This window comes from Bos indicus, chromosome 9 (genome assembly GCF_029378745.1).
Source record: "Bos indicus isolate NIAB-ARS_2022 breed Sahiwal x Tharparkar chromosome 9, NIAB-ARS_B.indTharparkar_mat_pri_1.0, whole genome shotgun sequence".
Taxonomy (NCBI): Eukaryota; Metazoa; Chordata; class Mammalia; order Artiodactyla; family Bovidae; genus Bos; species Bos indicus.
The window spans coordinates 76,330,153-76,343,649 of record NC_091768.1 but is presented as its reverse complement, the minus strand read 5'-3'; the positions used below and the strand labels follow the sequence as shown (position 1 = coordinate 76,343,649).

The following is a 13,497-nucleotide window of genomic DNA, read 5'->3' as shown; positions in this document are numbered from 1 at the left end:
GAAAATTCATTAGTATTTACTGATTTGATAGCCATTTCAGGAGCTGATTAAACTAAACCTTAGACTATTAAACTGTTAACTCTAATATATCCAATAGTATCTATTCCTTTATAATTGGTAAATTAACTTCAATACCTACTTTTTCAAGTTGAGTCATACTGGAGGCTTCTGTATTACAATATTTAACATCTAATTTATTTTCTTTAAGATTATTCTCTGCTGGAGAGAATGGGAAAAGGATGTTGTTTTCCTTCTTTATATCATTTGCACTAGTTACAAGAATAGTCCAATATAGCAAATAATATATTGATAAAACCATATTAAAATCAATTAAAGTTCAATATTTGAATTCTCTATTCTAAACTGTTATAAATCTGATCCCTTCATGTTGAAATAGTACTTTTTTTGTGATTTAGAAAATACTATAAATTTCTCTGGAATTTAATTATGCCAGTACCATCTCTGAGTTTGGATGAGATCATTAAATTGGATAGTTTGTTTCTCTGACAACCAAACATTTTTGTGCAACCAGATTTAGTTAGCAGGGCAGACTCAGGGCACAAAGGATTGGATGTTGTAACCTGGAATCTTGAAATATGGTAAAAACAAAGTAGAGATAAAAGGCATGCTTAGAGCGCTCTTCCAAAGGCTTGAGATAATAGGAATGTTGGTCAGTGTTTAAAAGGCACAATATTGCATTATACTTCAATTTTATTTTCACTTCTGTACTGAATCTATCTTTAGGCTGGATGTAAAAGTGAATTTTCTAATGGGTGAAATGAAATATTTATCAAAGTTAAATCATAACAAAAGTTTTGGTCATTAGTCACATAGTTGAAGCATATCCAGTCTTTAAAGAAATACGTATAGATTTATGTACATATTGTATTTATTGCTGGATATTAATAATGGAAAAATTGGTTTTGACCTAGAATTTATTTCTAAAATATTCGGTTAAAGGGATCTGCATATGAGCTGCTGACCTCATATAAGACTGGCCCAAGACGTTAAGCTTTATGTGTTGTAGTACACTCACGGATGCAAATGTCAAGAATATGTACACACTAGATCTCAAGTATAAAATCATCTTGCAAAATAGTGGGGCTAGTTATAAAATGGGTTATTCTCTAACACATAATAAAGTTAAAGTGAAGTCGCTTGGTCGTGTCTGACTCTTTGCGACCCCATGGACTGTAGCCTACCAGGCTCCTCCATCCATGGGATTTTCCAAGCAAGAATACTGGAGTGGGTTGCCATTCCCTTCTCCAGGAGATCTTCCCAACCCAGGGATTGAACCCGGGTCTCCCATACTGTAGGCAGATGCTTTACCATCGGAACCACCAGGGAAGTCTCAAGTTAGCATTTATTAGGCATTAGCATTGGAGAAGGCAATGGCAGCCCATTCCAGTACTCTTGCCTGGAAAATCCCATGGACGGAGGAGCCTGGTGGGCTGCAGTCCATGGGATCAGTAAGAGTCAGACACGACTGGGTGAATTTACTTTCACTTTTCACTTTCATGCATTGGAGAAGGAAATGGCAACCCACTCTAGTGTTCTTGCCTGGAGAATCCCAGGGACCGGGGAGCCTGGTAGGCTGCCGTCTATGGGGTCACACAGAGTTGGACACGACTGAAGTGACTTAGCAGCAGCAGCAGCAGCATTTATAAAGCACTGCAACACTGGAGTTTTTGTGTTATCTTGAAACAGTCTGTTGAGATTTATATTCCTTTTATGGAGTAGGAACCTTGAGCTCTGTACACAAGTGTTGTCTGGTCTTCCTACTCCCAGGAAGGGGCAGTGCTTAGCATGTGACCTCAGCTTTTCTGGCTGAGTCCCAAGAGCTTCTCTACGCGGCCGTAGCTCTCTATAAACATGGCTGGTCCCTTGTTGGTGGTGTCCTTATGTAAAGTATGTTGCTGTCTATTTTAGTTTTATTTTGTTAATACAATGGAAGGGACTGAGTACAACTGTGAGTTTACCAGAGTGTGTGACAGAATGATAGAATCATGATTTAATGTCATACGCACAGATTCCATCCATTTTGTATGGCTTTGATCCCTCTAGTGGCCAAATCGCTGTTTTCCACAATTTGGGTATGATGATTCCTAGACTTAGGCTCTCCATAGGCTTTTGAAAGAGTCATTTTAAAAACTGCAATCGAATAAGATAATGAAGTTCAAAGTGGCTATTAAAAGGTAAAAGTTTTTCTTTCTACTATTACATTTTAATAACGATATCCTATTAATTTAGGGATTTGGTTGTTTATGAACAAACAAGGTAACATTCATTTAGTTTTTTTAAATAAACTACATCAATATCTACTCATGTGAATTTGATATCCATTCTCAGGAAAATAAGCATCAAAATAACATTGCAAAATAAGCCCTCATTGTTATAAAGGAACCAATGATGTATATGAAGTAAATATATACATTATTATATATAATATAGATTATTATAGACAGTATTATATATAATATAGCTACATAGACAGTATTATATATTATATAGCTACATACTCTATTATATATAATATAGTATTGTATATAATATATAATGCTATGTTATATACATTTTTTTCTTCAGCTGTATTTTCTAGGTGTTCACCAAATTATCAACAGTGACCATCTCCAAATTATAGTTGGAAGGGAGAGTTTCTTCAGAGTAGTGAAACACCAAAGAAAGGAACCTAGTTCATTTAGCAGAATTCTGTAAACAGGATATTTACATAGATTATTTCAATATATTTATTCAGTGAAAAAAATGGTTTCACATACCAGATTTTTTAATGCATCTGAATCTTTATTCTACAACACAAGCAACATAAATACAATATCTTTTAAAATATTTTCTCTTTAGAATTTTCATTTTCACCTCAGATAAAATGTACACAAAATACACTTGCAAGCTTGCTTACAGGAACCTGTTTAACAACAGACAGATTATATCAAATCAAATAGTTATATCAACATATAAAGGACAGTAGTTTTCATTTTTTAAAAAATAAATGTGACCAACCGACTGAATAAGAAGGCAAAACAAAAGTTGTACTTCCTTGACAAGTCCTTTGGGGTAAACAAAATGCTTCAAGGCTCCTGGTGCAGGGGATTGCAAAGATGAGTTTTGCATTCTATGGATAAAATGGTATACTGACTCAAATCATTATGGCTATACCAAGCTTCAGTAATTTATAATTTTCAAAGAAAACAAGTCTAGTCTTTGGCATAATACAAGAAAGGATAAAAGGACCCTTACCACCCATTGGCTTTACACTTAAGACTGGGAAATGGTAGTAGGGGAACCGATTATAACATAATTTATCTAAGTCTATTCCTCTTAGAACAGCAGGAAAATCATCTCTTGGCACAATTAGGGCAAGAAACTTACTGTTGGCTCTCCCCTCCCACTAAAAACAAATCAAGAAACAAAACCAGACAAAGCAAGCCTTTCCCTCTGGGCACTTGCTCCTGCCCCGATCATGCCATACCTTGGGATTCTACCACATGGTTTCAGTTCAAGTGAAACCCCAAATACCAAAAGCATTAGCCTTTGTCCAATTTTACCTATTTTGTGGGAAACCAATTTTTATTAGAGCAAACTACTTCCAACAAAAATCAGATGAAAGACGTCAGAGGGAGGGACAGAGTTGCCTGCACTTAACCATGAGGCAGCCACGGTGGCCACTGGCGGCTGGTGGAGTCAGGGCCATGCACTTCCAATGTGAACAGACAATATACTTCACATGTTAGTTCAAAAGACTGGCATTTAGATTCCTCCCTCCCCTTTTTGGCACCAGTTGGTAAGACAAAAATTATTTCTAGAGATTAACTTTTAAAATTTAATTCAATATCAGTTATTATTAAAAGAACTAAATGCACACATAATTTCCAAAAATTATCATGGGAAATGCAACTGCCATAGGAAAGCTTCAATTATTTCCATCTGCCGAGGCAAAAACTTCAGTCCTCGATATCACTGACATTGATATGCTTTCTCATCTAATTCTAGTAAATATAGTCCTTATTTTCCACTTATATAACAGTTTAAATAATGTCAGGATACTTAGAGAAGTCTTTAAAGAAACTTACTGAACTAATAAAAATTATGTGTAATTAATATGTTTATAAAAGGGAGATTATTTTAAGGTACTTAATTTTTTTCTCTTATATTTTTTTAATAGAAAAAGAATTTGCAAAGTGAATTAAGTGAATAAAGAGTTAGGAGATAAACTAAGGCCCCATTTATATGTAACATGATTAAGATTTCACTGTACTCCCAAAACATACCGATGCACTTTGATGTTTTTCTCATCATTTGGAAGATGAGATAATAGATATGGTCTCGATTGGGTAGATATGTGCACAAATATAACATATTTACCGTAAAGTCCTTAAAACAGGCACATATGCTGCTCAGAAAGGAGTTGGTTCAGTATGCAAGTTCCCATGAAGCCATTTGGTAGACTCTTTACAGATACACTGGAAATTAAAATATTAATTTACACCAGACAGTTAAGTGAAAAATGAAGGCACATCCAGTAGTATGATACCATCTTGATGTGCTGATATTCTGATGACAGATGAGGGATATTAAACTACTGGCAAGGGACAACTACTCAAACATTTCTAGAGCCAGGAGCCAAGGTTATGATGCAATCAGCATGGAAACATCTCATCAAAACTGTGTGGACAGAAGAAATTAAAACACTACATACTTTAAAATCACCTTCAGTACAAGTCAAAAAGTCAACATGATACAAAAGGTTGTCCATAGAGTTAATGTTTCTAAATACAAAGACGAGAAACTCACACTGATCTCACTGTTCCATAGAACGTATACATTCATTGTCTTCTAGCTTGTAAAAATCAATTGTTGGCATGATAAACCTGGAAACTGGGAAGATCGAACAGGAATGCTGTAGAGAATCCAAGTTGTCTGCCCAAGGGGAAGTTCAGTTTTTCTCTAGTGCTTGATAAGTTAGGCTGATCTTAAAGGGAGTAGTTAGAAACTTTGTCCGAGCATTGGTTCTGAAAGTGTGGTCCCCAGATCAGCAGCACTGGCCTCAACTGGAAACTGTTAGAAAATCAATGCAAAATGCAAATCCGTAGGCCTACTGAATTGGATACTCTGGGCATGGGCCCAGGAATGTGTGTCTTAACCCTCCAGGTGATTCTGACGTGTGCTGAAGTTTGACAACTACTGTTGTAAAGTCATAAGATACTAGACAACCACTGCTTGAACCTTTAGGATAGGAATTAACAGTACAAGTAACTCCTGGTGGTTGAAATGGCTGGAGGGACCAGAGGTGGATGGAGTTCAGCAGAAGCTGACTGCAGTTTTATCAGTGAGATGGCCAGCTAGTCTCTCCTTTCTGGACCCCGGCCCCACCCAACCCCCACTTCGCATTATTATATAAAGATGGAGGGGAAAGATTTTGTATGGTGCGAGTGGTGTGTTCTTCAGTTAATTAGTGCCCCTCTTTACAAGGAAATTAGGCCTTGTTCTCAAGCAAGTTTTCTCTTACATTATCCCAGGGGATGATTTTTTTTTTTGGTCTATCTTCCCTGAAGTAATCATTGTATTTTGGAAATCTAAATGGTGTTTTAATCAAAAATCTTGATTAAGTTGTTACTTCCACATCAAACACATATATTACAATATAGCCAGAGGAAAGGGATCTCACAGAAAGACAGAGACGAAGTTTTCTAGATTGCTCTACTCGTGAACAAGGAGAACACATTTTTTTTTGGATGAGGCATAATTATAAATGAGTTCTTTATCCAGTTTCATACATCTTACCATATAATAAGCTCATATATCCAATTAAAAAGTGCTTAAAAATAGTCATTTGCTTTTTAAGGCCACACTAAATCTCCCTAAATGGTACCCAAGCAGATGTAAATTCTGTCATCCACTTAATGCAATATGTTGGATTTTCCTTTTGCCTGTTTCCTTATCTACAAAGCAAGTAGACTATTTAGGTGTTACAGTATATGTTACTATGGATAGTGGCCTGATGCCCGCAGTACTTGAATCTTTAAGCTATCCTGTCTGACTAGCTGTTTCCTCTTCAGAGAACGCGCATTTTGAAAAATGGTCATTTTTTTGTGCATATTCCCAAAGTTTGATGATGACCTACCATTTAGTCCCACTTACTTCCTAGGGAAGCAGAGAGGCACTGTTGGCTACAGGGCACTTTATTCTGAGTGATTAAATGGTAATTGAAAAAGGTCAACAGATCCTTTCATTCCAGACACCGACCGTCATGTTTTTCTGTATAACATCTGGCCACGGACAATATTATTTTCCAATATTTCCACCTAATTTGGTGAGTTTTTAAAATTTCCACTGAGGATCTGCTTTAAATGTTTAGATTTGGTTTCTTTATATTATATATGACCTTATTATGCCTAAGCACTATCTTATTCTTTTTAAAATTCTATATGAAAAATCTCTATAACACTGTAGATAGGGACATCAATGAACTATCTTCAGCTTATTTTAACTGTTTAATTTCCGGAAACACTGAAGTGTTTGCGTGCTTAGGCATGGTGTTGCAGAGAGGCCTTGGCCTTTGAATTCAGAAATGTCTCTTTAGCAACCAACTTTACCCTTTGAGTTATCTTGGACAAGTTTTCTGAACCTCTCTGGGTCTGCATCCTCATCTGAAAAAAGGAGGACTACAATACTTGTTTCACAGTGTTCTTGTGGGAGTTAAATATGGTATCTAGGTTAAGGTCCACAGTCTCAGAAGCACTCAGTGATATCTCCCCACCCCCTGCTGTTTGTAACCTCTTGCTACTATTATCAACTCCAAACAAAGGTCTTCATTTGCTTAGTTTCATGGGACTGAAGACATGAACACATTTTTCTTTCTGAGAAAACTTTCCTACGTGAGCAATACTGTGATGTATTTGGAGAAGTCAAAAGTGTGTATTAACATAATTGTATTACCTTCTTATAGTTAAGGCTGTGTGACTTTCTCAGCTGACTTTGTATAAGCCCTGTCCTTAGAACAATAAGAACAGCAAAGCCTAGTGATCATTGTACCAAGAAGTTTCAATTTAAAGGTACTATGGAATTATGTTAACATTTTGGCATGTTGGATTTAGTCTGAGCTGATAGATGTTAGTATCTGCGCTGGTCAGTCAAATAGCCTCAAAGTGGTAAACAGGTGTCCTAGTTTTGTATTGATGGAGAAGGCAGAAAAATAATCATAAGGGGAGAGATGACAAGAGGGTGTAAAGAGGCAGCCTAAGCATCTGTAAAAAGCTCATCAGAAGATGCACAAGGTAGGAGAGATGCCGTGAGCAATTTATTGGCCCTCCCTCAAATCTCCCGTGGCAAGGAGTAATCTGTTGTAGACTGTGGTGTAACTGGCTGGGCTGTTCAGTCAGGAATTCTTCTGCACTTGAGTTTTACAGGTGCTTCTTCAAGTTGGAAAAGATGAACACTTTATGAAAATATTAGAAAAAGAATAAATCTCAACCACAGGGTAACACATTTTTGGCAGTAAATACAGGCAATTAAAAGCAAGGTGCAAAATCTTATTCTGCTTAGATCTGAAAATATATGGTACTAGCTGTTGAAACTACAAAGACTTGTCTTGACCTTGGTCTCTCAGAGACCATGGGAGGGGATGAAAGAGATGTGAAAAGGCAGAAACACCAGGAAGAATGATGGACTGACGGGGCACTCTGGGAAGAGACCACTCAACTAAGGGGTTTTTAATTATCTCTTTTTCCCTGTGAAGATTTGACTGACTTCACCGTGACCTGAAGTACTATTCTTTGGAGATTATTTGCATCAAGCAATGTCCTTTTCGAAAACTGCTGATACCTCTGAAAAGTATTACTGTGGCTTAGCTAACTTTCCAGCTGAAATCTGACATGGATATGGTGCACAGTGCATGCTGGGAATGGAGATGGGCTGAAGACCCCTGTAGGCCTAGGGGTGGTCTAGAGAAAAGACGATGCGAGGGGACTGAAACCCTCTGACAAAACTGTAGGTAGAGAACAGATGTACATTCTCTCATCTTTTATTCTTGGGACCTGTAATTAAGCTGGTACTAGAGCAGAGTTTGAATACAGTGTGGGGTAAACTTGTTTTCATAACTGCACCATGGATCCCGTCATAGAGAATAAATTCTGATTTCCAAGCAGTTAACAACTCCTAGAACATGACATTCATAAATGGAGACTGGCTTCCTTACAACTTTTGTACTTTATAAAAAGTGCTAGGTATAAATGTTTTGTAATTAATTTGCTAATACTCTGCTTTGCTGAAGCTCCTCTCTCACTTCCGTAGCTTGTGGAATACTCACAGGTTCACGGGCAAATGAGCCTTAGCTAAGCTACAAAAAGAAAGAGAACAACCATGTGTATGGCTTTCGTTAAAAAAAAAAAAGTACCCAACTTTGAATTCCACTTAAAAAATATACAAAGTCAAAAGTACAGCACACAACTCATTGCTATCCCAACAACTCATTGCCTGTTAAGATCAAATTGTTCATCTGTCTCTAAACCTGCATTATTGTCTAATGAGCAAAAACTGAAGGCAAGGAGTGTTTTGTGGAACTGGACACATGTCTTCTGAATTCTGTGGTGATCTCTAGATGGCGTAGCGAACGATAAGGTTTTCTACGTTAGAATGCCTGAATAAATCAGGGAGCCCTGTCTTCCTCTTAACCTTGTATAGAGTTCTACATTCCCATGGAAGACAAAATTTAAAAATACTAACACTGAATAAAGCTGTCGGTTTTAAATCTTTACTTCCATACTGAACAGTTGATGCTTTAGGGATAAGATGTTCAATTTTCAATAATTAGTAGGAGCTGGGAAAATTATGACATATATCTTAGCAATTAACTCTTTAGAATGTGTATGAGTGGGCTTGACTGAGGAATTGCAATCACTTTTATAATTTAATATTAAATACACGTAAATAATAAGACAAAGATTTCAAACTGTTTAGTGTTAATGAGGAAAAAAAATATCTGCTTAAAACAATGGCCTGAATAAAAAGGCCTCAAACAGATGGCCAATCTATTTGCCAGAGAGGAGAAATATTTTAAATTGAAAAATGTTTGTTATTTCCTAAATTTCATTCTATGACCTTTTCTCCTGTAGTTTTATGTTATTTTGAGACTACAGCATATATGAACGACACTATCCATATGATTGTTGTCTAATACTTTCAGATTTTAAATGGTTTCATCATCTTTTGTCCCACCCCTTCCAACTGTCTCCCTACCCCTATACTTCCTGCCCCCTTCCCTGAGAAGTCAGCTCACTGGACGGCAAATTCTCGAGTTCCTTTTTTCCAAACATGTTGATATAAACTGAGTTGTTTTGTTTTCTTAAAAACCAAATGTTATACCTTATATTTGGATTATTGTGGAGCATAGAAATGTCTGTGCAACAAGGAGCTAAGGCACCATTTTTGCTTTCCCTTTTCATTTCTTGCCTTGGGAGCAAAAGCAAAGACTAGTGGGACTGTCAGGGTGGCCAGTCAAGACATTTGGCGCTGTATCAGCCAATACCACTGGGTACTGTGCATCAAAGGTTTCCATGCCACAGGCTTAAAACCCTGCCAGGAAAGAACTTTCCTCCTGTAGAAGCAGGGACATGAAGGCACAACAGTACCTTATATGAAGTTGGCGAATACCAACCAGAAAATCTTGACAACCTAGGAACAATTTTGAAATATTCTGGAATATTTTACAGAGGAAGTGAATCTTCCCTTTCTTCATTAGGACACCCAAGAATACATTTTTCTAACTGTTTCTTCCCTGCCGAACTCATAATCATAATATATATCTTTTTCCAATTAATCCTGTCTGTTATGAGATGTCTGCGTGTACATCAGCTTGACTTACCACCAGATATTTCTTTAGCTATTGCATTTTTTAAAATAACGAATCAGTGGATCAATGTAGTGTTTTCATAGGAGTGGTCCTTAAAAGTGACCCATTTGGGGATAACAGTACAGGCAAATGCATTGGGAAGTAAGATTTAGAAATGAGTCAAGGAATGTAGACTCTTCAGAAACGCGCTGCCAAATTAGAGTATCACTTGTGTCATCCACACATAACCGTAGTATCCAGAATAGCCCCAGTGCTGATTAGTTAGGGACGGACGGGGTGTTCTCTGAGACACTGGGGCTGGTGGTGAGGAAAATGCTATCAGTTGGATTGGCAGACATACTCTAAACCCTCCTAGCATTTTTCCTCGGGCCTGGAAGGTGGGTCTTCTACATAATGATGTCATAGACACGGCCCACTCTGCCGAGCCATTCTCTCACAGCCTGGCGAACTCTGATGTCAGTCACGTGACAGGTGAGCTGGCTGATACACGGAAACACTGCTGGCTGGAGGGCTGTGAAGGTCTGGTCTGGGAGGATCTGAATCTGATTGAGGACTGTTAGCACCATGTTGGTCCATGCCTAAGAGAAATGAATTAAGAGAATGAGCAGTTTTCTCCAGTGGTTTCATTTGTACACTTGAGTCTGGCTAATCTGCAAATGAGTTTTCTCAGGCTTCCGGCTTCAGTAAGTTAGTCTTTAATTTAATGTGCTTATAATTAAATGTCAGCTTAAGTTCATATATATAAAGGGTAGCAGAGACTCCTCTAACATTAGGAATATCTTATTTTCAATTTTTACAAAGTACAAAATTCTTATTCTTCAGATGTTTAAAAAATCTCTTGGCTTCTCATAATAAGAGTTTCATAGGCCATAAAACACTTAATCAGTAGCCTCTAGAACACCTAGAAAACTTGGAAGAAGTCTTCCCTGGTAGCTCAGATGGTAAAGAGATGGCAATGCAGGAGACCCAGGTTTGACCCCTGCATCAGGAAGATTCCCTGGAGAAGGGAATGGCAACCCACTCCAGTACTCTGGCCAGGAGAATTCCATGGACAGAGGAGACTGGTGGGCTACAGTCCATGGGGTCGCAAAGAGTCAGACATGACTAAGTGACTAACACTTTCACTTTTTGCCTTAATTTAGGATAACTTCTAAAATTATGGGGCTTCCCCAATGGTTCAGCAGATAAAGAATCCTCCTACAATGCAGGAGACACAGGAGATGCGGGTTCAATTCCTGGGTTGGGAAGGTCCCTTGGAAAAAGAAATGGCACCCCACTCTAGCATTCTTGCCCATGGACAGAGAAGCCTGGCGGACTACAGTCCAAAAGGTCACCGAGTCAAACATGATTAAGCATGCGGGCATAGCATAGCATCCAAAGTTATAAGCAAATCTCCAACACATGAAAAAGCAACTATCATTTATTTGTCAAAAAGGTCATCTGTTAAAGAATAACCTTACATCTCAATCTGGATACTTTCTCAAATTTTGTCTAAGATAATTTTTGTGGATTCTGAATTAAGAAGTTTTAAGTTCTATGTCCAAGATACATCAGTGCAAAAAAGTAGCTTGCAAGATACATACTAATTTCAAATTTATGTTCATTATAAGAAAACACTCCTGTATAGGCTTACAGAGTCCTGCCCAATTGCTCCTAACTTACTGTGCCTGCAACAGAAATCTACAATTTAAGATAAACATCCAGATTATTTCTAAAGGGTCCTGGATGAATCTAGATTCCTCTATTTCTTTTCCCATCTCCTCTTTTCTTAAATTGAACAAAATGGTGCCATTATTCTTTACTTCTCAAGCTCATTTTTGGGATGTACCATAGAATTACAGTTATTAAATATATAAAGGAATAGGAACACTCTGAAGAATGAGAATTTTGTGCTCAGAATGGGCTAGAACAACGATTCACTGGAATAACCACATAATGTGTACTTTCCCTTTTCCATTTACGTAAGTTTTCCCAACTAGAGAATTGCTTCAGTGCTAACTTCAAAGGGGAAACTCAGGACTGGATGCCAGTTAAAGTCCATTCATTTTCTAAGCTTTGGAGTCATCTTATTTACACAGCGGGGGGTGGGGGGGGGAGGAGGGGTCCTAATTCTGGATATTCTGGACAGTATCTGTTATAATCCATAAAAAGAATTTCTGAAATTATCTGAGAGTAAGATTTCAGTTTCACAAGGATATACTGATGGATCCTATATCTTGGAGGCTCGGGACGTGTCTGAGTGCTCCCAGAGGGGGGACAGGTGGATCCCTTGTACCTAGCCACCCTCCTGCATAGCCAGGCGCAGCCCTTTGCATCCTCTGGTGAGCGGGGACCCACCTGGATCTGGGCTTCTGCGTCCCTCGCGGAGACACTCCGGGAGCTGCCGGTGGAGCCGGAGCGGGGCCTCTTCTCCTGGCGCAGCAGCTCAGGGCCGGCGCTGAAAGAGTGCCGCATCTGCCCCTGGTCCATCAGGTGCTGGGGTCGCTGGAGCAGTGGGGAGCCTTGGCCCCTGGCGCCCAGCACCTCTCCCTTCTTCTCCACCTTGATCTCTTTGGGGAAGACAGGCAGGTTGTGCTGCTGTTTCCTCCTCTTGTACTCGGTCATCAGCTTTGAGATGGTCTTGTCGGCTGCCATGGTATAGATTTTGTTGCCCGCGTTCTCCCACCACTCCTTCTTGCGGCTGGGATCCTTCTTCTCCACCTTGGGGCTCGGGGGCAGCAGCAGCAGCTCCCCGCTGGTCCCCCTCAGGCTCAGAGGCTCGCCCGCATGATCCCGGGTCTGACTGCGGTCATCCTCGGAAGGCGTGTCTTTCCCTGAGAAGCCCCCGGTGGAAGGGGTGGAGGACTCCGACTGGAAGGAGGGAAGGATGAAGAAAGGGTCACTCTTGAAGATTGGGGCCTCCTCCATACTGTTTTCCAGGTCCAGGTGCATCTGGATGTAGTTGTTACACAGCTCCATGCACAGCTTGTGAAGCCTCTTGACCAGCCACACCCAGTCCGCGTTGCTGACGGGCTGGACGCTGAGCGAGGGCATCCGAGCCCTCCACTGCCTCTTTTCTTTGCCTCTCGGGGGGCTCACCTGGGCAGTCTCCTCAAAAATGTCTTCATCTTCTGATGAACACTGCTGGGACGAATCTGTGCTCCTCTCATCGTCCTCAAAAAGGACCTTCTTCACTTGGTCAGCAGTGATGGTTTCTTGGTTGCTAAGAACAGCACAGACCAGTGCGTGGAAATAAATGTTGAAACTCATGGCAGACTGGCGGTAGAGGTTGGCAGCGCCCCCTATGCCAGACACTTTCTTCAGCAGGCACTTCAGCCCTGGGCTGGTGTCAAACTCTCTGGCCGTCCTGTAGGAGTCCAGCAGAAGGTCAAAGATGACGGCCAGGTTCTGCATGGAGATGTATCTGAGGAAGCCAGCCAGCTTGGTTTCTGGCCCTTGGATCTTCTCCTCCCCAGGAGAGGGGCCTTTGACAAACTCTTCTAATAAGATATCATATAAGTTCTGGAGTAATACTTGATGGGATAGTAAACTCACCACAATTTCCCTGAAAGAAACACTTCAAATGAAAGAAAAAAAAAAAAGTATTGGTTAAAAGCCTGCTGCCTTATATGAGTTACCTTAAAGCAAAACCA

The 13,497-nt window shown here is 39.5% G+C and overlaps 1 protein-coding gene across 3 annotated transcripts in view; it reads right to left on the bottom strand.

Annotated features, from left to right (window-relative positions):
- Positions 1–2,781: 2,781 nt before the first annotated feature.
- ARFGEF3 (ARFGEF family member 3) overlaps positions 2,782–13,497 on the bottom strand; it is a 174,278-nt gene continuing 163,562 nt past the window's right edge. For all 3 annotated transcript variants that reach the window (XM_070796259.1, XM_070796260.1, XM_070796261.1), the window contains 2 exons: positions 12,203–13,421; positions 2,782–10,443 (listed from right to left, as the gene is read on the bottom strand). In XM_070796259.1, coding sequence (XP_070652360.1) covers positions 10,252–10,443; positions 12,203–13,421 — 1,411 coding nt within the window. In that variant the 3' untranslated portion in view covers positions 2,782–10,251. The remainder of the gene's footprint in view (positions 10,444–12,202; positions 13,422–13,497) is intronic.